Source organism: Branchiostoma floridae, chromosome 4, assembly GCF_000003815.2.
Source record: "Branchiostoma floridae strain S238N-H82 chromosome 4, Bfl_VNyyK, whole genome shotgun sequence".
In the NCBI taxonomy this organism is placed as follows: Eukaryota; Metazoa; Chordata; class Leptocardii; order Amphioxiformes; family Branchiostomatidae; genus Branchiostoma; species Branchiostoma floridae.
The window spans coordinates 30,586,937-30,611,755 of record NC_049982.1 but is presented as its reverse complement, the minus strand read 5'-3'; the positions used below and the strand labels follow the sequence as shown (position 1 = coordinate 30,611,755).

Here is a 24,819-nt window from a genome sequence, read left to right as displayed (position 1 = left end):
GACAAATCGGAACATTTGAAAATATTGCAAATTTGAAACCACAGTCAGCAGATTTTAATACGCCTAAATGTGCTTTTTTTAAAGACAACGGATAAAGGTCACCCCCGGATAAAGGTGAACTAGCGTTAACGTTACACGTCAGGAAGGTGATATACGCAACTCTTAGAGAGTTTACGGTAGAGTTAGAATAATCGACTTCAACACTAGTGATTATATGTAATAACTATAGTGGAGCATTTGTGAAACTAGTCCCTTGACCCTAGGTCGTTGGGAAACCCCATGCAAACTCTTGTCATTTTACTGCCAGGAGAATTCACAACACTCAGTTCAGAGCGCAAGGATACCTAACCAAGGTGAAGTTCGGGCCCAAACTAAATCTGCACCTAGAAATTAAGACTTTAACATTCTAACGCTTTTCTAAGGGTTATAGACTTTCGCACACTAAATTGCATTAGCAAACTGTAAAAACCCAAAGATACTTCGGTAAATGTATTTTCCACTCATTTTGCCACGCACTCTTTTGTACCCAGGACGCGGAAGAATATAGGGGTGAGTATTCCTGACGTCACTGGCAAAACCACCTTGCTGAACAAGCTGTTCCTGTTTTCGTCGGCGTCACCATATGCACGGCAGGTGAGACTAAGGTTCTTGTTACAGAAAAACTTGGCTGATTAGGCAATAGTATTCAACAAATTGAACAATCATATGCCATAGTGGTATAATTCTAGCTCTTCAGACCTTCCAATGCTTATAGTTCAATACCCTGGGAGCCAGACAGAAACGGGTAGCTAGCGAGATTTGTTCGCGAGTTTTGTTCGGGGAGCCAAGGCAGTCCGCCCGCCGACCTCATATTAGCGCTCCGGGGAGTTTCAGCCCGGAGGAGTTGTCGCTACTGGGAAAGGGCAGGTGGATCTAATCGGGCTTAATCTCCCCGGGGCGCTAATAGGAGCTCGGCGGGCCTAATTGTCTTAGGCTACCGAATAACTGTCCTAGCCTGTCCGATCTCGGATGGCCCCCAGGGTAATAGTTCAATTGAAAGACGGTTTTAACCGTCTTTCAATCTTAAAAGATTGGCAGAGGGTTACGCGTATTTTTCACCTGAAAACCGTTCCTGTCACATATAAGCCATTGCTTGCGCCTTGTGCAATTGCTGTGCAATAAAGCAGCTAGGCTCGGGCGATCGTCGTCCGATCGATTTCCGCCAAATGTGACAGGGGTATTAGGACGCTATTCTAAAATGACACAAATGCTAAGACTACGCGCATAGGGTTATGGGATAGGGTCAATAAACTCCATTCACCCCTACCCTGGTGGACAATGTTCACCTGTAACGCTCGGTAGAGCCAACAGGTTTGTCGTTTCCGGGTACGTACTAGGTTTCTTTCCGATCGGAGGATAGCCCACACTGAGGTAAGAGCGACCAATCCTTGTCAAACCTCTGTTCGTTTTACAGTCTCAAGACCCCGGCTATACCGATCTAAACGTTTTCAATGTCCTAAAATTCACCGCCAGGTTACCGTTACGCCTTAGACAAACAAGGGAAGTTCCCACAATAGCCCATGCAAGCAGATTAGAAAACATGAATCACTCCACCTGGTCCATACATGTACAAATTTGTTGCTGATAAAAAAGGGTCTTGGGAGATTCATCAAGAATGTTTTAGGTACCGTTTGTCGTTGGTTTGATATGTTTGTTTATCGACAAAATAAGTCACATAGCTTCGAATGAACACGTATTGAGTAGGTGCATAGGGGCTGAGAAAACCAAGCTTAAGTTCTATAATGGGCCTTTTGTCTGCTTTCAGCGGTACTGCAGTGGAACTTCCGCTTCATGTCTCGTGTTCTGGGCATGATTTTTGAGTGATAGACAGCTGTTGGGACAAAAAAATAAGTGAGATAGAATTGTTCCCCCTGGTATTTTTTCAACTGCTGAGGGGCCGAAGATTTTTATTGTTTATAGTGCAATCCATACTACAGTATGGGATTGCAATATATTGTTTTTCCTTGGTCTCTTCTCCTCCTGTCAAATCTTCAAATGGGATTAATTTTTTTTCATTTTTGGGCCAAATGAGCTGAAATTTGGCATGGACGTAGGAATAGCAAATACCCCCAGGAGTTTTTTTCACTTTTTTGATAGAGGCCTTAGGAATTATGATATTTAGGGTTTTTGGTCATTTTTAGACAAAATATGTATATTTTGGGTCCATGTGCCCTGGTATTACAACTTAATGACCTGGGATTTAGCACAGAGGTGCATTGGACATATGAGCACAGGGCTCCATCAACAATATCTTCATAGATCACTTCAAAAATGAGTTATTTGGGGGTTTTCTGCCATTTTTGACTAAAAATGTATATTTTTGGCTCCTATACCCTTGTATGAAAACCTAATCACCTGAAATTCGGCATGAAGGTGTGTCTGCCAAGTGCCCACAGTACATCGTTTTCACTTTTGGCATACATTACTTTAAATTGTTGAATATTGGGATTTTTTGCCATTTTTAAACTAAAAATGTTAAGTTTTGGCTCCTGTGCCTATGTATGAAAACCAAATGATATGAAATTTGGTTTGAAGGTGCGTACGGTATGTGGTCACAGCGCTCTGTTCACACCTATGGTGTACATCAATTAAGAATTGTTTAATTTGGGATTTTTTGCCATTTTTGACCAAAAATGTATATTTTTACTTCCTGTGTCATGAAAAAGCCAACTGATCTAGAATTTGGTATTGCGGTAGCTTTATCACTATAAATGGAAAATGGGCTACATAGAACAGTCCATTTTGCATAGATAGGGGTGTTCTGGAAGAGTCCATTCTTGTATGGGGGGGGGGGGGGTAAAATAAAGTTTGGAGCGGGGTGAATGATGTTTTAGGACAGGTCAACTCCTGCAAAAGGTTAATATAGAACAGTACATTTTGGCATAGGTATGATGGATTGCAATATGCTTTATTTGCTTCCAAGCAAATGCCGGCCTTTCTAGTTTCGTTATTGAGTTAGCTTAGGTAATGGGTAGAATATAACGAGATGTACGATACTAGTATATGACATAAAAGCAAGGCCGAAGAGAGATAATGAAGATACAAAAAATCTTATAAATAAGATACATCGGATGCATTCTATGCTAATATGCAATTAGGATGGAGAAATTAACTTTTAAATATTGCATCGTTTGCGATCTAATTATATAAAATTACTTGACAAAGATATGAACTGTACCTTCGCCTTACCATGATACATAAAAAAGTAAGACAGAATATGTAAAAAAAGCAATGCGCAGGAATTGTGAAATAGTTAAGTTTCCGGATGAGCTGTTTTCCAGCCTTTCTCGAAATTTTCTCACAACAGGACCGACCGCTTTAACGTTGTTTCGAGAGGCATTGAAGTACAGCTATCTGCATCTTGCAAGAATGTCGAAAAATACGGGCCAGCATGACACCACCACGGGCGCTGAAAGAAAAGGTATACAATGCTGTCACGATGCCTATGTCAGTCAGTATTATGTAAAAGTCAGCATTATGTCATCTATGTCCATATGAAATTTTGCTTTATCTATTTCTATATTTATGAAGAAGGTTAGACGATGTCACGATGCCAGTGGTATATCATGTAAACTATCATAATGGTTTCTGGACATACGTAAGTTGTAGTAAAAATAAATACATGATTTATAATGTTCTGCAAACTAGGGCGTCATATCAGGCTCGCTGCTTGGCTATATCAAGTAGCGACCCTGGCGTATCGACATCCTAGCGCTGTCCAGCCGTCACCAGCAAATCACGTCGCCGCTTACGGTCAAAGAGCAGGGTGATTGGCTAGTATGTTTTCATCCAACAACTGAAGGGTGTATCTGATTTGCTAACGACTAGTCAGGGTTTAGTGATGTGAAAAGGAAAGGGTTGTTGGCAAATATTTGTATTATGCCGTTGATCTCTTGTTGAATATGTTGGAAATATTACTAATCCAAGTGTCTTCGGTGCTCAGCAATTCTTTTTTACTCCCTCTTTCCAGAGCCTCGTGTATTTGTCATCCACGCAGGGGAAGACAAAGACTCGTTTGTCCGCCCATTGGTTAGCAAATTGCAAGAAAGGGGGCTGGATGAAGAAGAAATCTTTTTCGATGACGTTTCCATCCAACCTGGTGACGTCATCAGGGAGAGAATAATTTCGACCTTATCGAGTGAAAGTTTAAAGCTTGCTGTCGTTGTTGTCAGCACAGCATTCCTTAGCAAGCCCTATTGGCCTAGGCTAGAGTATGAAACATGTCTGAAAAACAACAAACACATATTCCCCATTTGGTTCGATGCCAACGAAGACAACTTTACAGTATTCAGCGAGTCCGTCGGAAGGTACTCCCCCACTTTGAAACAGATGAGCGGAAGACGTGTACAGAGAGATGATGTTCCTAATGCACTGCCAACCGTCGCTTCTGAGATCATACAACGGCTCTCTACGTTGAGATATGGACAGCCTGCAGGTTTGAAACTGCATTGTATTAAACTTCCACACACACACACACACACACACACACACACACACACACACACACACATACACACACATACACACACAAATCGACACACATACACACGTACACATAAATTAACACATACACACAAATCAACACACAGAGACATACGCAAACACACACACATACGCGCGCTTATTATTCACTCTCACTCACTCACTCACTCACTCACTCACTCACTCACTCACTCACTCACTCACTCACTCACTCACTCACTCACTCACTCACTCACTCTCTCACTCAAACACTCGCGCACACATGATCATTGAAGAAAGTAATCATTGAAGGGCGTCTGATGTTTTTATAGATATCTTGCCAAAGACAAACAGCATGATAATGACTTGTATACAGCATAAGTAGTTGTCGTTTAGACACTTAGAATCAGATATCTACTAGAGGGCACATTTGGCTAATGTTCATTACTATGGTTATTTCAGCAATCCAAACGCATCTTCATTTTGTGCCTTCTCCGTCCGAGGGTGATTCCAGTGACTTAGAAGAAGACACCAGTATTGGAAGTGGCGCAGGTATCATCAATGAACAGTCCACAGAGGACAGTCTCAAGGCAAAGCATGCGCAGCTACAACTAATTGAAAAAGTCGGAGAAATACAGCTACAAATGTTGAAGAGGGCAGAGGGCCTGCTTTCGAAGGAAACTATTACGCAAATGACAAAGGACACACTAGGTGATCTTTATCAGCAAAGTTTGCGCATTATTGGGGTCAAGACGGGCAGCGTCATTATTCACGTAATCCCACGTGATCTGTCAACCTTGGACAGGTTTTGGAGAGACTATAAGTCAGGACAGCTCAGTAAACACTTCACCGATCGTCTTGTCACTGACGAGATGCGAGCAGCTGCTGGCATGGACCTGGCGGTGCGGGTTGTCATGCTGGACCAACAGTACAGGCAGTGGAGAGAGTATTTCAACACACGAGGTGGGTTTGAATTTTACTTAAAGTTTTTCTCTTGCAATATTGACATGAGTATTTAATAAAAGTCAGGAGTGTCATAAAAGAAAGGGAAAGTGAAAGGCCCTGCACCTGTTACACCTACACCTGGCACATATGTGTTCATTCCATACAGAGGTGACAGGGATGGTCACAGCTACTCTTTCTACTAGCTGTGAATCTGTGCAGCTATCTGCTTCATATCCCTAATGTGTATAGAGTGATTCACCCCGCACACAGGGGTGCCTAATGTCCATTGCCCAGATGGCTATCAGTTACTGGGACCACCCTACTCAAAAAAGTAAAAAAGGGGTGTAAATATATTTTTTCAAACGAACCACAAAACTGCAGCAAACCTCTAATGCGCGCTATAGCACAATGGCTCACACATTCTATCCCCATAGCAAAGGAAATTGCAATTTATCCAGAGGCTCTAAAGATATCGGTCCGGAATCACAAAAATCCCTACCAGAATCAATACCTGCTTTTTTCAATCAGGTAACAAGGCCAGGTCAACAGAATAGCAAAAACAAAATATTTTGACAATAATCACAATATCATGATCATATTTTCAGACATGGCGCAGATGACCCAAAAGCTTCCAGGTTTAGCAATGAAACCTACAACTTTAACTGGACGTGAGCAGCCTTCTGCCAGCCCTACCATCTCGGTAAGCCTACCTTGCGACACTGAGTAGGTTTTATACAATCATGTAGGTTGTATTGCAGTTGAACTACTGTTGCATTACAGTTCCATCGAAATTGCAGATTTCTGAAATGCTGCATCAATGTTGCAATAATGTTGCATGGATTTTGCATTAATGTTGCACTGTTGTTGCATTTCTGTTGCATTACTGTTACAATACTTCTGAATTTCTGTTCCAAAATGTTGCATTATTGCCGCCTTAATTTGCACCAATATTGCATTACTGTTGCACTGTTGTTGTTTTACTGTTGCATTGATGTTTCATTAATGAATGTTAAATTATTGTTGAGCTAATGTTGCACTGAAATAAGAATTATGTAGGCATCCTTCCATCTTTAAACATATGTAAAGATGGAAGAATACCTACATGATGTTGCATTACTACTATATTGCTATATACAATTCATCTTACAGGAAAAAAATTATTCCGCCACCGAGAAATCTTAGAAAGCCATGCTTGTCCATGGGGCAAGCAAATTTTCTAGACATCTTAAAATTTTGCATTTTGTGGCTTACAGCCGCAAAATGCGTTGTCGCCAGAGTATTCGCTGTTGTGATGTTGAGATGTTGGAATGAACGGACCAGCATGTTCAATCTATGCCATACATTTGTATACCCGTTAAAACTAGCATTGAGTAACGTGTAAGAACTAGCGCAGTAATAAAGTTTACGCAATGTAAACCATTGCTCCTGGTTTGACCCGGGTTCGAATCCGTCGAAATACGAGAGCCGGGATTTCACGGATTACTCACAAAGCACCGCTCCAGTGGACACTTTGGCAGATCCGTACAGAATCCGACAATCGGAATTTCACGGATTCGCAGATTGTAAAAATTACATTGGCCACAAGGGGGCGTTACCAACGAATACGACACGAATACGAAACCCGCATTCCTGAATTACTCATAAGACACAGCGTGCTAAGTGGGCGGCAGAAACCGTTGGTTCAGGGTGCGGCACAGATATGAAAGGCGTTTTATCGCTATCTGTGCTGTACATGGCATCACCGGAGTCTACAATGGTGATCTGTAGAGGCTTAACCCTATTCAGACCGGGCTTTTTCGGTCATCCCTGGACCGGGGGGGGGGGGGGGGCTTTTGAGGCCCTCCACTTCTAAGTCCTATAACTCTAAAACGACGTACCGTAGGGCCACCAAATTTTCAGGACATGATTTCGACATAATATCTGACAAGTATGTGACGTTTGACGTAAGATGACGTAATTATGACGTCATCAATTTGATTACATTGGCCAAACCCATGAAAAATGGGTATTCTCAGAAAACTTCAAGTTATGCTGCAAAAATGTAACAACAAGTACAGATAACAGAATAATAATGTTTATTACGACTTGCGTTGCCAATAGCAACATCAATGACGTCAATATGACGTCATAAAATGACGTCATGCACATCTAAGATACGAGTTGGGCTTCGCCATATTATATCCACCACCTTGAATTTTTAAAAATACTTTTTTTGCAACAAATAATCACGAAGGGCAATGGAAATAGACTAAATTCATTCATTTAGATGGTTTTTGATTTAAAAATACCAGGTAGTTACAAATTTTAAGGGATAATTAGCTTGTTATTCTTGATCTGGCCATTCGGTCCGCCATCTTGGATTTTGGGCTGATGACGTCATCAAATTAGCATAATTTATGCATATATAATTATGAAAGATATGCTGAATAATATAAGATTTTATTTATGTAACAAAATCGCTGTAATATAGCAAAAAAATGTGAAAAATACATAGTTAGAACCAAAAATAGTGATTTTTGGCAAAACTGCCTGTCAACAAACGGTTGCCATGGCAACAAGAAAAATAGGAAAATTTGTCAAACTTCGTAAAATTGTTGTCAACAATATTTTAGGAAAACTCACCAAATTTGGTGGCTCTAGCGTAAGCCGTTCTGGCGTTATAGGACATCGAAGTGAGCGCGGGCCTCAAAAGCCCCCCCCCCCCCCCCCCCGGTCTGAATAGGGTTAAGAATTGAAGGGAATGTGGTGTAAACTCGAAGGCGCGGAATAGTGACGTTGCTTCTTCGTCGATGTAATCTTCGTCGCCCCCCTCCCTCATTGTACAACTGGCAGGGAAGTCGATTCCACATTAAGCAGGACCTTCCTTTGGTAAGTACAAATTATATCATGAAGTTCGAGTTTCTGACAAAACTAGGTTCGTATTTTGTTACTGACATATCATGACATGAAATAGTTTAAAGCTTGAAACTAACCTGCCCACCTCCGCTGTGAGAAACGTTATAACATTCAACTAAAAAATCTTCATGGCCAATGGTCAACAAGCATTCATGTCGGGTTTAAGATACGAAAGAACAAACAGCTGAGTGGTATATAATTGATGATCTTGTAAAAGAATGGGCTAGGAAAAGTGCACAGGTATTTAGTGTATCACAAAGGTCTTACAGTTTGTGTAATACAGTGAGCTAGAGGCAGTAGCGTGTATTCAGTTAACGATACATCTGATTGATCAATATCATGTTCAAGTTGGAAATATAAGTCATATGTAGTCAATCTATGGAAGCCCAGATTTATTTTTGAAAAAATGTAACCATGCGATGTGTTTTTTCTTCTAATTTGTCTCGTTGTTTGCTTTTATTTATATTCAACACAGCAGATGCCTCCTTCGAAAATGCAGCACAAGTTGTGAGGATATTTCTGGAAACAATGATTCAGAAGAACTTGGACTCAGATGTAAATCATAGGCTGGGGGAGGACGATTATACATATATGCAGCTCCAGAGCAAAGGACACTTTAGCTTAACATGTTGCATGCCATGAATGTTCAGATGTTTTGCCAAACCATAAAGGGTTTCTATTTTCTATATCTATATTAACTAAAATGTGCAAAAAGATATTAATCTTATTGTAACTGACTAATATTTGACTACAAAGCAAAGACTTCAATTCATTACTAGAATGTGTAGGAAGTTGAAGTTAGTCCAATTGTACTATACAGCATTAGATATTGCCTTATGGTGGTGATAATGGTGATGCATTTTACAAAAGGAAATTGATTACTTAGACACATTAACTTCTGAATCAGCATTGTATTCAATTGGATTGGTTGTGAATTTGTAAATTATGAAATGATTTAACATACAGATATTCTTCATAGTATTGACCAATTTTGTATGGAGTATCGGTGAATTCTGTGTGAAAAATTACGTATGAATAACAAACCATTGTATCAACGTTTGCGTGTTGTATCTGTACATATTAGGTGTTTTACATGTTTTATATTTTGGAAAAATGACTGTTGAATCTGACAACATCTGTGGTAGATACGAACGTAAATTATATGTCGAAAATCCTTGTTTTCGGATTTTGTCGTAATGAGGTTCCGAATAACGCTTTCCGATGCTCGAATATGTTACGGATTTCTTATCGTATCCACTAAAAATACAAGCAGAGTGAGTCGGATTATTGTGCACACATGTACATAAGCACATGTGAACACGCATGCAAGCGCGCGCGCCGCGTGCACACACAGACTAGACTCACGGGCACACACAAAACACACATATACCACACAGTCACCCACGACCAGTGCAAGTTTAAATCATTAACAGGAGTTGCTAACAATTGAGTCTCTCTCTGTGGACAGCTGTTGTTGCATGTACATTTTACTTATGATAACAGTACACGCATGACAAAAAACTTACATCGAACTCTTTTGTGTCATTTCAGACTTCGCCAAAATCCAATTGCAGTCCAGGGATGGCCCTTCAACCAAACCCAGTCTACCAGCCAGAACAGATCTTCCACAAAACCTTAGAAGCTGCCTCGCGTGGCAGAAAGACAAAACTAAGTGAGAGTAGCGAGGATGATACAAATGAGGTGAACGATGCTTTGATGCGAACTGCGATCATGGGTCACGAACGGCATCCCTATAGATATGGCATTGCTTCCGTCAACTTTAAGGGAGTCACAAGAGGAACCGGCAATGCAACTTTGCGTAAACTTCTTTACGGTCAACTTCAAGGACAGACACGCGTATCAGTACTTTTTGCGCAAGAGTGTCCTTGGGCTAATCCAGTCAGTCAGCTTCAGCTAGAGGACACGTTTTGCTACACAGGAGTAGTCAATGAAGCAGGAATAATCTGGGACAGCGAACTGTTTGAGCTAAAACGGTTAGACTCGTACAGGCTCATTGGAGACAAGTACCCACATCTAATCCAACATCGCGGAAGGATATGCATATCTGAAATGTCAATCAAAGATGAGCAAGCTGGACATGCGGCAAGTAGCAACATCGCAGTGGAGAAGGAGCCAAATGTCAAAGAATTCATCGCCATCTCATGGCACGGACCGCACAAGTGTACTGATAAAGAAAAACAGTTGATATTTCGAGACCTTCTTGCCTTTTTCAAGGCACTTACAAGCAAGGGCGGCCAGAAAGCAGGTGTCATAGGTGGCGATTTCAACTTTAGTATTGACAAGGCATGCGACAACATCGACGACAACTACCCTGGACTGGCGATCCCTACTTCGTACGGATGCGAAACAATTGACTACTTCATCTTCACCTCTGATTTGATCAACATTCTGCATGCTCAGCAGCTATCCTTAGACTATGACGTTGGAAGTGTGTACACAGCACAGGACAGAGACAGAGCCAGCACAGAGTCGTGTAAAACTCCATCCAACCAAGTCATTGATCACAGTCCTGTCTTCGGGGTTCTAGATCTGGGAAGTCTCAACCCATTCTCCTCGCCATCCAAGATCAAGGACAGGTACAATGAAACCTGTATTAGCGGCCACTATTACTTGGTATATATAGGACAGATTAGTGGGTACTGAAACCATGTATAACTTGTTGCTCGTGGTCAATTGATCAACATTTTCCGTATAGTGGCCACCTGTCTATAGTGGCCACATTTCTTCAGTCTCATCAGTGGCCGCTATAGACAGGTTTGAATGTACAATGAAAAAGAAACCTAAGAGTCAAATATCAGTAATACTGGAAAGCAACGTTTGAAATGCTGTAATATTTAAATTCAGAAGTGCTCTTTAAAGATACCATGTATATAAACATTAGTTGATTTGTATCTCAAAGTGGCACCAAAACAATGAACAAGCAGCAGTTAAAATAAATGGACTCCCACTGATGTACCTATTCTATAAGTAAGTTCACGTTAATTTGATTATGTGGATGACATCCTCTGGGAATCCCAAAACTGATGCGAGCGTGCGAATAGAAAAAGTTTGACACAAAAAAAGTTGCCTTCATTATGAAATCTAAGTGGTCAGGAAGGTTAAACAAATGACTGAACACACAGAATATAGTATACCAAACAATAGGTTCTTTATTTTTGTTATTTCATCTCCTCTTTGGCCTTGTAATGTTCTATAACATTAGTATACGTTTGACGATGTTTATTATTGCAATCCACGGCATATTTGCTTACTTTGAAGCTTCTTTGTATGATTTAGAGTATGGTTGAAAACTTTTTATTTCATTTTTGGAAACGGCCGAAAATTGATGCACGCGCGCGCATGTGTGTGTGTGCCCATAATCAATTGAATACAATTTTGGCAGAGTGGTAGGGAGTGAATTAGACGATGGCCACAAAGGTCAAACTTGCCAAAATGACAGGAAATAGAGTTGTTAATCAGAAATGACAGTCCAGGTCATGAGGTCAATGGAAGAGGCAACTTATCCACGGGGAGATATAGTTTTTGGTCTGTCTGTTTTTGTCATGTTTTCATCCTAATATATTGCTTTAGATACTAATACTATTCAATGTTATTCGAAACATTACTTGGACAATGAATTCACTACACATTACAAACAGCTATAATCTTAAAATTGGGTATTTTTCATTTTTTTTTGCTCGTAGAATTGTAATAGCAGAGGTATGACATGACGTAGATCCTACTATACGAATTATTATCTAATGGACTCACTTCAATCTAGCCCCAGGAAAATTGCGGAACCATCTAGAATGGAGAGTTCTCTTGACTACTCTACCGATAGTAGCACCGGGCCTGAGGTTCGAAGTTCACCAAAGAAAAGGAAAGAGGAAGGGTAAGTTTTTAAGGACTTCGTAGGTTTTGTCAGAGTTATGTGTAGAGGCTGTTTGGTGTTTTCTTTCCTATCATAAACTAATTCCGTGTCACCCCAACATTCCTTCCATTCCTTCTCGGTGCTATCCTTTCCTCCTGTCCACCGCACTGTGCCAGGTGGATATAAATTTACATTTCATCTTTCCTTTCCATCTCCTGCAGACAAGCTACAAGTACGATCTGCGGTCTATCCCGGATGGTGGCATCCGCTGTGGTGGTACATAATAGGCTAATCGAGGAGGAGCTTAGGGTCGAGCTACGTAGGAGAGACTTGCCTGGGTCGTCCGACCGTCGAGACATGACCGACCGGCTCTGCGAGGAGATAGAAAGAAACAACACAGGGTAAGAATATAGTTCAGTTATGTAGCAGTCCATAGGTTATCTGAAACATCTAACCGTTTCCAAAATCATACCCATGTGCTTGAGTAAATGCTTTTTGGCGTAACAGAGGTCTGCTTATTCTTCTTTAAAATCAAAGAACTCATGGCCACAAGCACACCTTCGTCTTTCACTACCTCAAAGGAAGACGTCAAATCCAACAAACTTGCACCTTGTATATTTTAGAATGTAAACATTGAATGCAGTTATTACACTTTGCAATTTAGCCCCTGGGTATGTACTCTCTCTGTCACTCTCATGGCAAGGCGTTGTCGCTCTCTCGGAGGAACCCCTAGCCTCACTTGACCTGCTCCAGTCTCTTCTGCATCTCTCAGTCTGTGGCCACGTAGGGCCTAGATGCTTCTGCAAGCTGTCTCTCCATCTGATGCACGGCCGCCCTCCTCGCCTCCATTCTCTCGATCGGGGTCCACTCCGTGACCCGCAGCGTCCACCTGTTGCCGTGTAGCCTCGCTACGTGTCCTGTGTTTAGCTGTATTTACTGTTGGTAAAACGTCTGTTACTCCTGTCTGGAGTCGGATACAGGAGTGCCTATTCTATCAGGGAGTGTGGTGCCTAGCATTACCCGCTACATTTTCCTCTGAGCAACTCTGAGCATCTCCAGTTGAGTACTCAAATTTGCAATGCACTTGTCTTCATTGTAGGCAGGGTACAGAGGTGGAGTCCAACCTATCACGAGAGGTGTCCTTAGCAGTGCTGCCCAGGCTCAACGAGGAGGAGCTACGCCGGGAGCTGAGAAGGAGGGACATCACTCCTTCTCCAGAAGACAGCCAGGACAAGCTGATGAAACGGCTCTGTGATGAGATGGGAAAGGAGTACTTTGGCCAGCAAGTAAGTTCATCGAGCTTAGAGAACGGGACAATGAATAGAAATATACAGAAAGCGACTACTCGAGAAGAAGCAAACGAAGTTGCATCTTCTCGAACATCTGATGTGGAACCAATGCAAGAAGCAACCACTAGTCTAGGAGGAAATGTGATAGGTAATGCTGGAGCAGAGAAAATCCGTGATGACGGACAGATGCAGGGAGCAGCGGGCACGAGTAACGATGTGGAATTTGTCGGTGTTGTTGCTGGATCGAGTAAGACTTTTCAAAGCCCAAATCTACGATCTAATACCTCGAGATCGGCAGCGGATTTAAGCATCAATCCTTCTTTGAAGAGGAAAGTCCAAGATACTAGTAGTAGTACGTCCTTCAACGTTGGGCCAAGTACATCTATCAAGAGAAGCAACACAGAAGAGAAAACAACCAGAAAAGACATTGGGACGAATAGGACTGAATTAGTGAATCCAAGTGCCACAGAAGGCACAATTGTCAAGCAAGAGCCATCCCTTTATAATTTTGAGAACATGTCCTCGTCAGAAATGGCACCTGGAACTGGTGCTGGTCCATGGTCAGGTGTCATTATAGACCCGGGAAATGATGCTGAAAGATCAAGTACCAAAAACAAACGGGCCTGTACTGTTGAAGGATGCGGGTATATGGCACGTTGCAAGAGTGATCTTGACCAACACAACAGGAAACACACTGGGGACAAACCGTTTAAATGTGACAAATGTGACTTTTCGACAGCTTATCGTGCATCCCTAAAGGTCCATAAAACGTCACAGCACGTAGCTAACCTTCGGGGAAGCGAAGCTCAAGGTAGATTATAGGTCCCTAGCGGCTGTCTAATGGTACTACAGCAGGTATTTCTGGTTTTGTATTTTCGTGTTCTTGACAAGCTATGATGTGTTTTCAATGGTATAAATAGATACTTCTTGTGTTCTTCTTAAGTTGGTATAGGTTTGTACCTTCTGGCAGCTTTTTTGTTTGTTTTGTTGGGATCTCCATTAGTGATCGATCGTTTTTTGGCGACGCATAAGGGGCGACAGCCTTATGGTATAGTAAATAAAGGAATGTCTGTGTGCAGAAATGTGTCCTCAGGAATGTTTTGTTAGGGATTTTGGATTCTCAGGTAATCAAAAATGGACCGTTATTGGTAAGAAGTCTAGACACATTTTGTGAAAAAAAAAGACAACAGGCACTGTACAGGCTTAAGCGTGAAGACCATCTCAGCTTTATTCACTTCTGTTTGCCAAAATACATCATCAAACTGAAACTGCTTGTATTTTTTTGTGAAACGCAAATCATGCTGCTTTATAAAAGCTATATAACTTGAAAGTTAATCTGTATTGGTGTGAGACATTCTGGATCAAAGTTGAAGTATAATTTCCAACACAAAAGTCCAATTTTTGTGTTAGAAAATTACAGTTCAAATTTGATCCACAATAAAAGCTATATGTTTAGACAAATAGTTGTATTACTGAAAGCCGTAACTTGCAGTCCAAAGCCTCTATCCCAAACTTGTGCCATACGAAACTTGACTAGTGTTTTGCTGTACATGTAGCACTGAAACTTCTTTGAATTGACACTCAGTCACTGCATGTCACAATACATAATAGGAACAAGGTTATGAATAGATAAGTATTTTATGTTGAGGGACACAGTCTGGCATATAAATCTAAACAGGATTAACAACAAAGACATACCTTTATTCCATGCATATGCATACTGTATGAACCCAACACACCCTTCCTCAAGTAAAGCATAGTTACATAATGTTGCAACAAATTACATAGCTAATACCTTTCCAGACACCCTATCCCAACGCATAGTGAACCTTACCCCATGTTGAAATTACAAATCAGCACTCCCCCGAAAATATACACAAATGCTACAGAAGTTTGAAAAATAGGCTATAGGAAGCTTTTCTAGTATTCTTGTCCTTCTTTATGTTGTATGTTGACAATGGAATCTTTATGTAAATTTTCTGCATATACAAGACGATATACTAATATTGAAGATTTTCAATAAATTTCTATGTAAAAGCCTTAACTAAAATGTAACTTTTCTGTTTATAACAATTGTATTAAGTGCTATTCAATAAACTGTTTGTTCATAATCTATTCCCTTCTGATGTTGCTGAAGATCGAATCTTAAAAATCATACTTGTAGTTCTTGATTCCAGGTTATTAAAGTTTATGTCCTCCAGTGGTGTCATAGTTAACATTACAGCCAGTTCAGAACCTTGTACCACAACCAACGAAAAACATTCTTTAGAGAAGCAAACAGTGCATAACCATAATTGTAAAGTAAATACAATGTACAACTTTTTATAACGTTAACTGCTTAATCTGCTTCAGAATCACAAAAGAGTGTTTTTCACATACAAGTCAAAAGTGCAATGTTTTGAATGCCTACTTTGTTAACAATGATATCGATGTCTGAAGTTAACTTGGTTCGTTGGCGTCAGGAATCAAGAACTATCAGTTCACTTCAGTCGAGGACAAGAACTATGAAATAGTAAGATTACATTCAATAACATCAGGAGGGTGAATTTTTATGAATGGTAATGTTTATTGAATAAAACTGAGTTATGGCCAAATGTAAACAACATGTTGAATTCTGGGGAGGAAAGCATTGTGTGATATGTACTATTTCTACTTCTACACAGTAGTTTTTATGTTCATGTGTCTCCTATACTTCTTACTTCCTGCTAAAGGTTGCTAGGGTGTCATTGCCCATTCTGTAGTATGGACTCCAGTTCACCAGACTCCTTCAATTCCTGTGGTAAAAGAGTAAAATGTTTTAATAAAAAGATTCTGGGCATACATTGTATGTGAAGAAATTTATGTGTTTATAAACGATATAGACAAGGGGTGGGTACCGGTACAGAAAATTTGGGTACAGGTACAGAGGATTAGCTTCAGGTACAGACCTGAACCTAACTGCTTGTGAAAACTTGTGAATGAGCAATACTCAATACAATGGTTCATTTTGCAACAAAGGCATCTGTTTGGTAAAATTATTATCAACTCTTCTCTACTTTGCTCTGGTTATTTCCTTGGACAGGTTAAAGCCCCAAATCATATGAACACTTGCCACTGTATAATACAGTGCTGGTACAATCTGTTCATTTTATAATCGGTCTAACATTGAGTCCACTGATTCTTTTCAGGTCCATTTTTTTTGGACCTGCCCAACAAGAAAAACTTTGTACCCGTACCCAGCCCTAATATAGACACATCTTTTTATAACTTTCAGACAAAAAAGACATTTAGTAAATTGAGTCTACCATAAATGGTGGACTTGAGAAGTTAAAAATAAAGTTAAGTAAAGTAACAATGAAACATTGAACCTACATACTAAGAAGATAATTATAACGATATGAAATTTAAAAAAGAATAGCATCATGGTTTTGTTGGACCATAACTTTTGTTATGTGACATGCCATTGGTACACATTGCCACACCTAGCCATACAAACCCTTACCTTCACAATATCCAGTCCACCAATCAGCTCTCCTTTTACATACAGCTGTGGGTAGGTTGGCCAGTTGGAGAACTTCTTCAACCCCTGGCGAACCTATATTTATTGTGGAAATATTTTTCTAGTTATCACAAAATTTTGTACAATTATAGACACTTAGTATTGGTACGAGATAAAGATATTAAAAAGTTTTAGCAAAACTAGTTAACTGTAAGTAAACTTTTATATGACTACATGTGTATAGTTCTAAAGCATGGAACACTTACTATTGTTGATACAAGATTCTTTTGAGACAAGCTTATATTTTTCAAATACTTACCTCTTCATCTTGCAAGATGTCAAAAGTCTCATACTGCACACTGGAAAAGACAAATGGTCAGAATTGATGGTCAGAAAATAGTCAGAAAAGTATTTCATGTCTACTATTTATGTCATATTTCTGTCCAAGTTCCAAGAAATTAGAATATCCAACAACAATAGAACAAGTCAACAAGGAAAGAGCATATTGATTCTTTCTGACATCTTTTACTGTAAGTTGCAAATCAAACATATTATTAAACACTATTCAAATATATTTGTTGTTTTTTCAGGACAATGTACATGCACCATCTACCGTGTTTTCTCGATTTAAGTAACTAATGCACCCCTGATTCAGGGCAAGTCACAGACAAATCTGTGAAACCGAACTATATAATGGAAAAACTCAAATTGAGTACATTGTACACACTACTTCTCCACCAATCTCGAACACATTTGGAACTGGATAAGCTCAAATCTATGCTGTTTTCTAATGTCTGTTCCTCAAGTTATTTTGCATAAATTTTGGGAGGACTTCTATACAATGTCTTTGCGTACAGTTGTAAAACTGTTAGCATTCCCCATCTACATTGTTCTACTTGACTCTACTTTTCCCATTTATCCATGTACAAGAACCTAAAATAAATTTTGGATCCTGAATTTGACAACTTGCAGCACCTTCTGGATTTTGAAACTTAGTTTAAAAGCATATACCTCAATCAAGATAAGTTAGTAATCGTAAAGTTAATCTATTTTCAGTCTAAAGTCTTACTACTATTACTAATTTAATCGTAATTTACTAAGTTAATCGTAATTGTAAAGTTAATCTATTTTCAGTCTAAAGTCTTACTACTATTACTAATTTTTACATTTGAAATTATCAAGTAACACACCTGGTGTCATTGAGAATACCTATGATCTGTTTGCTGAAGCCACATCTTGGTTCCTACAGGAACAAGAGCACATAAAAAGGTCAATTTCACTGTGTTCTTTGGAAGCAGGTACAGTTGTAGGAAATGTTAAATACAATAGACAGTAAACTTAAAAGTGTATTTAACAAATTTCGAGGCACTCAATAGCAAACATTCAATGATCTTGTTCCAGCTGTTATATTGCTGAATAAATATCGTTTTTCACTTTTTCCTCAGTGCAAGGCAACAGAGTACCTTTTGGGCATCGAACTAACACTCAATGGAAAAACATTTCTTTACCCTCTTGGCCCAATAGAAGAAGCAGTTGTTACAAATGCTGTTAAATTGTTCTCTTCAAGCATTCTCAGCATAGTATGCTGTGGTTTGGATCCCCTTTGCTAACATGTTGTAATATGCAGTATTTCAACCAGTGAAGGCGTCTTTTCTGAACATTGTTTTTCAATAAAGGCAAAAAAAAAATGGCTTAAATTTTTTTTTAATTTGGTCCTTAAAATGCAGGATGCAAATACAGGGCTTGAAATACTTTTTTTCTGCATACCTGCACTGGTGCAGGTAACATTTAAAATTACCTGCACCAGACAAATTTTATCTGCACCACTCTGAATTCAGGAAGTATGGATCATACTTAAATTGTTCAGGGACCATTTGCTGTATTTTATCTTATAGGCGGTAACAGTCACTGCAGCTAATAACAATCCACATACACCTACATCGTATGACATTCATGCATAAAACCCAGTACATGGACCTTTGCAGGTTAGGTGCTGGTAGACACCAGAAATACCTGCACAGCTCCAATTCTACCTGCACTAACCTGCATATGCAGGTGGTATTTCGAGCCCTGAAATAGTATTTGCAAGAGTTATCTAAAAATTATCAGGGGGAGGACTCCCCCCCCAGACCAAATACAATGCCCACCACTGCATCACTTGTAGGGCCTTCACACTGAAACCGAATTAGCAGGAATCAAGCCGAACCAGCCATAGTGCATTATAGACAATCTCACTGCATTCCAGATATTATTTTGGCAGGATTTGAAGTGGCTTGCCGTTTCGGTTCTACATCAAATAAGATCAGAATGTTTAAGAAAATTTTGGAATGCGGTCGAATGCAGTCGTATTGGCTATTGCAGTTAGAATGCACTTTGAATGCACCTCGAAAGTTTTGAGCATGACCAAAACATTCAGAATAGTCAGAAATATGTGAAACACAGTGAGAATTTCTATAGATATAGAGTGCAAGTACAAATACCCAGGAATATACATGTACAAACAATAGTCATTCTGACGGTATTCTGGCTGATTCCGCTCCTCGTTTGAAGGGGCTTTGTTGCACTTAGATGGCCCTACACTGTGAGAAACATCCTAGTGAGAACAATTGTGCTATCTATAATGTCCTCTATGTACATGTAACCCACCTGCCTATTTCCCTTCATGAAGAGAGTGACTTGTCCTTTATTGATCAGGGTCTTCAGCCTGAAAATCAGAAGTGTAAATAATCATATCACAAAAGTAGAATAGAACTTGAATAAAATGCTACTGACTGCTAACTAACATGTACGTTAGCAACTGAAACTGTCTCTGAAGCATTTTGTGCTGTACAGAGTAGTTAGTTGGTTTCAAAATCTCCTTTTGTTAAAGGCGCCGGTGTTGTCATCACTGTATGTGACTACAGCTCAATTATGAACTGAAAACCTCCACTTTCTCCCTACTGTGAAATCACATCGATGCAAACATAAATTTCATTTTACAGCAGATTATATGTTGTTTTCATCCGTCTGACAGTACATTAATGTTAGTCAAAAATAGCATGAAGAACATTTGTATCCATTCTTGCTTCTACACCCTGGCATGTGAATGTATGACTACAATACCTGTCTTCCAGTGTCTCTGTTTTAGGTAAGGCTGTTGCTAAGTCTCCACTCTCTGCCATTTCCTATGGATGAAAATATCACACGCTATTAGAATTCAAAGATGCTGGAAAGCAAAATGAGACAAAAAACACAAACAACATAGTAAGTCCATCATCATACCTTTGCTACAAAATAATATTTTACCTTTATAATGTCCAAGCCACCAAGAAGTTCCCCATTTGCATAAAGCTGAGGGAAGGTGGGCCAGTTGGAGAAGGTCTTCAGTCCTGCAAGAATAGAATAAGTACAAACATGTACAGTCAAACCTGTCTATAGTGGCCACTCAAGGGACCGGGCAAATTTGGCCACTATAGACAGGTGGCCTCTATATATATAGAGGTGGCAACTTGTAGATAAAATACCCAAGGGAGCAACAAAAAGTGGCTACTATGGACAGGTGGCCCCTCTGTAGAGGTGGCCCCTAATACAGGTTTGACTGTAATCAGATCTACAATTAAAGCTCACAGTCTTTATACAGATTATCATCATCATCATCATCCTTGCCACATATCATATTATCAGATATCCATGACCCCTGAAAATGATACGTTTGAAAGAAGAAAGTTCAGTGCCCGGAAGTGGTCTACAATGTATGTGGCCTTGTCCACTAAATTTGAAAAATAAAAATAGAACAAAATAATTCAAAATGTTTGAGTGTAACTAAGTCTCATCAGTTTTAATACCGGTACATTGATAATTTTGGACCTGTACCAAATCATACCATACCTTGCCTGACTTCCTCGTCTGCCAGTATGTTGAAGTAACTAAATCTGACTTTCTGGCCACTCAAAAGGTCGATCATCTTACGGCTAAAACCTGCAAGAAACAATAACCCATTTTCATAACCAGAGAATACCTTTTTTAAAGCATTCAAAGGAAAGCTGTTTGCTAAGAGTAGACTTTTCAGTACCAAGGACAGGACCAGCACAATTCTGGCTACTTTACACTATTATCATAATAGCAGTTTTACTTTTTAGTTGTTATCTATATCTTGGCTCTCTCCTTTTAATTGAAATTTCCTATGACTTCAATTACACGAGTATATTAGGGCTCACCACAACGTGGGGCTTCAGGAGTTCCTTTCATAAACAGCATGACAGGAGCTGAGCTCACAAGCTTCTTCAACCTGGTGTTCAAGTCCTGAAAAACAGATACATCACGGTGTGACTCTTCCAACACTATTCTATTTCTGTCATCTTTACCCAGGGTTGTCCAACTCAGTGCTATTGCACTGCTTTGCAGTGGAGCCCTGCGACTAATTAATTAATGTACCTGTAATACACACGTGTATGACAATCACATACATGTAAGTAAGAGTGGGGAATAGAATGTTGCTAGCCTGTGTAGACCAGTGTACATTGTAACTCAGCAGTCTTGGGCTGTAACTGGCCACTCCAGTCACTTAACAGGCCAGAATGTAGCCAGACTCAACTATTGAGTAATAGAAACTTAAGTCATGTAGCAGAACACAATTTCTGTATCACTCATGTATGGACTCCTGTTATGAGCGATGGTAAGGCTATTGATGAATTGTAAATAATTGGCCACACACTGGACATTTTGGGGAGCTACATACTTCAACGTCTTGTCTCCAGGATTCGTAGCACCAGAATAAGGTCACAGGACTAGTCTACTTCTAAAATAGGGGGGTTTGGGTAGGAGTGATCACATGGTTCACAGTGGGTTCATAACAACTCCCGTAGTCAATATTACAAGTTGGATAAAAATTAGTGCATAGAAAAACTAGCAATTCTTCTGTGCACATCAGTGAGGTGGAAAGTGAGCTGAATGGCGGATGAATATGTCATTTTTGAGACTTTAAGAGCTGGATTATAATGTTTGTTTGGTTGCCATAAATTTGCCCCGGAAAACTTTTACCATCTACTTGACTGCAGTACTAGTTCACATGACCAACATTTCACTTCACTTCATCACCATTTAGGGTCACATAAAAGCAAACTTTCAAAGGTAATGAGCCAGTTGTTCTAGTTCATTTTAACCTATGTTGTAAATTGTACCCAGAACTCAAAACACATTTGATCTTTGTACCTTTATTTCTTTTTTGCCATCACAACTCGAGACCGGAAGGACTCTCCTTAAGCAAGTTATTTCTTAAATTCTGAAGCATCAGAGCTTCACAATTTGGGTCCTCAATCTTCAAATCCAACAAGGAAAAAACATAAAATACATAACACTCTGCTGACATAAAGGAAGTAGGTTAAAACTTGTGGTGTATGTATTTTTATAGTTTCACATGGCATGTCATTGTAAAAGCAGTTATTGTCAGTATATATAATTGAGTAAGACATCTCTCAATTAGTTGCAGTACCTTAAAAGCCCCTAGGAGGCCCATTATCCAACTTTACCTTCATTTTCCTGACCCCTACCCAACTACGAAATAGCATCAGAATCAAAAAAGTTTTTATAAGTTCTACTGTTCACAGACAAACAGACTGACTGACAAACACATCAGAAACAAAACCTTCTTGGCAAAGGTAAAAATGGTACTGACCTCTTTAGGTGCTGCAGCTGCTGTTGTTGAAGGTAAGACAGCAGCAGAGGCCAGAGTCTGAACCTTCTTGGTCAATTCTGGAGCGTGGGCACCGTCCAACCTGTCTATCTTCTGTTTGTTCTGAAATGAGAACAAGAAAAGTATAATCATATAAGTTGATATGCGTTTAGCAAGTCGTAAGTTCAATGGTCTTGTTAAGATTTTTTTACAGTGAACTAAAAACAATGTGGCAAGTGGCCCTGGCAATAGCACTTGTAGGACTTGCAAAGAGACAACCCCCTTTGTCAGAGGCGGATGAAGAGCAGCAACCAGGCCGAAATGACTTTACGAAACGTTCAACCCTTGAAAGACAAGGAACAATGGACGCTACACTGAATAGTAAGTAAGTGAGGAGGGCTAAGGATATTCTTCCCCACAAATTTTTTAAGCTACAACCCCAAAAAGAACACTATTTTCTGCATTTTGAGAAACAAATTTATTGAAATAAAGCCAACAATCTTTCTTAAAAGCAACAGAAAGCCCCCTTTGCTAGTTGAAACATTGCATATAGTGACCAAAATCACAGCATAGGGGTTCAAATCACAGCATAGGGGTTCAAATCACAGCATAGGGGTTCAAATCACAGCATAGGGGATACAAATCACAGCATATTGGCTCCCTATGCTCAACAGAGCCAGAGAAAACCCTGAAGTTGTTACTGGCAATCTGAATACAAGTCTGTTGTTATGATTACAACATCATCATCGTCATCATCATCGGTCGACGTGATCAAAGATGTTCGCACATGACGGGGTTATACCGCCCCTTACGGGGTGACATACCCTTTCGTATGGCTAATTACAAGATGGGGATGCGCCAGGTCTCCCGTCTGGGTGAATGATGATTTTTCACCATGTGGCTTATACGACACAGAGGTTCGCCAGGCCTCCATCTGGGTGATTTGTAGTGAATAACCAACTCCAACAGAAGGATTTGCACCAACGCACACCGCACCATCGCACGTGTGGGGGTTCTTTAACGTGCATGGGGTATGGCTCTCCCCATACACGGGACCTCCATTGAACGTCCTATCTGAGGGACGACTCATTTTTCACTTGAGTAAAGTGAGGAAAGTCGTGTTAGTGCCTTTCCCAAGGGCACAAGACCGGCAACACAGCAGGCGGATTCGAACCGGCGACCTCTCGGTCACGGGCCGAATACACTACCACTGTGCTACGCACGCGCATGATTACAACAGAATTTTGTAATACATGAAAATTTTCATCATTTACCTTGATGAAAATGAATGTTGGCACAGCTGCGACTTCATAACGCTCAGATATGTCAGGTACTGCCTCTGCTTCAACCTGGAAAAGAATGGAAACAGTCTGGGTTACTTTTGTGTAGATTATGTAAAAATATCAAAAGGTAGTCATGGTGGGGTCGTGTGGGGTACACTGCAAGGTGTTTGGCAAAGGACCCAGAGGTACTGGGTTTGAATGCTGTCATGCTACCAGTCTTGTGCCCTTGAGAAAGGCATTTTCGTCTTCTTCTTCTGAATTTGAGCCCATGACCACTGGGTTCTGGATCGAACATGCATATGTTGCTTTTACACAACACAATCCCACCTACATGTACATGTACAGTAACACACAAGAAAAAAACGAGAACGAGAGTTGACATGTAGATCCAACATGGCGGATATTTCCGAGCCGATCGAGCATTGTGCATTATTTTGGAAGGAATTTTTTGTTGCAGGAACATTAAAACAAGTTGACTAACGGGGAAAAATAGTGAAAATGTATCTGTAACGTTTTAATTTGTTTGGTTGGTTGTTAATTTCTGTGTTTTGATAGAGAATTTACGGATCTGAGTGACTGTGTGCGTGTGCACGTGTGTGAGCTCGTCCCATGGACAGCGATGTTTAGCCATGTTTTCGTCTTTGTTCAGTGCAAATTTTTGGAAGGTTTAAGATGGTCTAAAACGACAAGGATGTATTTGAGTGCTATATTTTTAAGATTCCAGTACCGAATCACTTGGATTTGGTTTTTTTTGGACCTGTACCGAAACGTTTCTGCTAGTCCAGAACCATGTTACCGGTATTTGATTTTTTTTTTTTGCTCATTTTTTTGTTGGCGTGCCGTGCGACCATCATTTCAAAAATAGGCGCAATCCACTGGTCTTTCCCTCGGGGGAAAGTCAGTTCCGC

General features: G+C 40.1%; 3 protein-coding genes across 3 annotated transcripts in view; 1 reads left to right on the top strand and 2 right to left on the bottom strand.

Moving 5' to 3' along the window:
• The window catches only part of LOC118414804, a 1,072,569-nt gene that overhangs the window by 230,744 nt on the left and 817,006 nt on the right, over nt 1-24,819 (bottom strand). The window lies entirely within an intron of this gene.
• Nucleotides 590-16,089, top strand: LOC118414790. The gene is made up of 9 exons (XM_035819037.1): nt 590-633; nt 3,347-3,460; nt 4,010-4,474; nt 4,963-5,463; nt 6,051-6,145; nt 9,892-10,937; nt 12,122-12,232; nt 12,433-12,612; nt 13,311-16,089. The coding sequence occupies exons 2-9, from the start codon at nt 3,409-3,411 to the stop codon at nt 14,320-14,322; spliced, it is 3,462 nt and encodes a 1,153-aa protein (XP_035674930.1). The 5' UTR covers nt 590-633; nt 3,347-3,408; the 3' UTR covers nt 14,323-16,089.
• Nucleotides 14,704-24,819, bottom strand: part of LOC118414865 (glutaredoxin-3-like) — an 11,763-nt gene continuing 1,647 nt past the window's right edge. The window contains exons 3-13 of the mRNA XM_035819138.1: nt 23,903-23,979; nt 22,632-22,751; nt 21,175-21,259; nt 20,846-20,935; nt 20,264-20,346; nt 20,081-20,142; nt 19,625-19,682; nt 18,169-18,221; nt 17,298-17,337; nt 16,982-17,074; nt 14,704-16,274 (exon numbers count right to left, since the gene is read on the bottom strand). Of these exons, the coding sequence (XP_035675031.1) occupies nt 16,224-16,274; nt 16,982-17,074; nt 17,298-17,337; nt 18,169-18,221; nt 19,625-19,682; nt 20,081-20,142; nt 20,264-20,346; nt 20,846-20,935; nt 21,175-21,259; nt 22,632-22,751; nt 23,903-23,979 (812 nt within the window). The 3' untranslated portion in view covers nt 14,704-16,223. The remainder of the gene's footprint in view (nt 16,275-16,981; nt 17,075-17,297; nt 17,338-18,168; nt 18,222-19,624; nt 19,683-20,080; nt 20,143-20,263; nt 20,347-20,845; nt 20,936-21,174; nt 21,260-22,631; nt 22,752-23,902; nt 23,980-24,819) is intronic.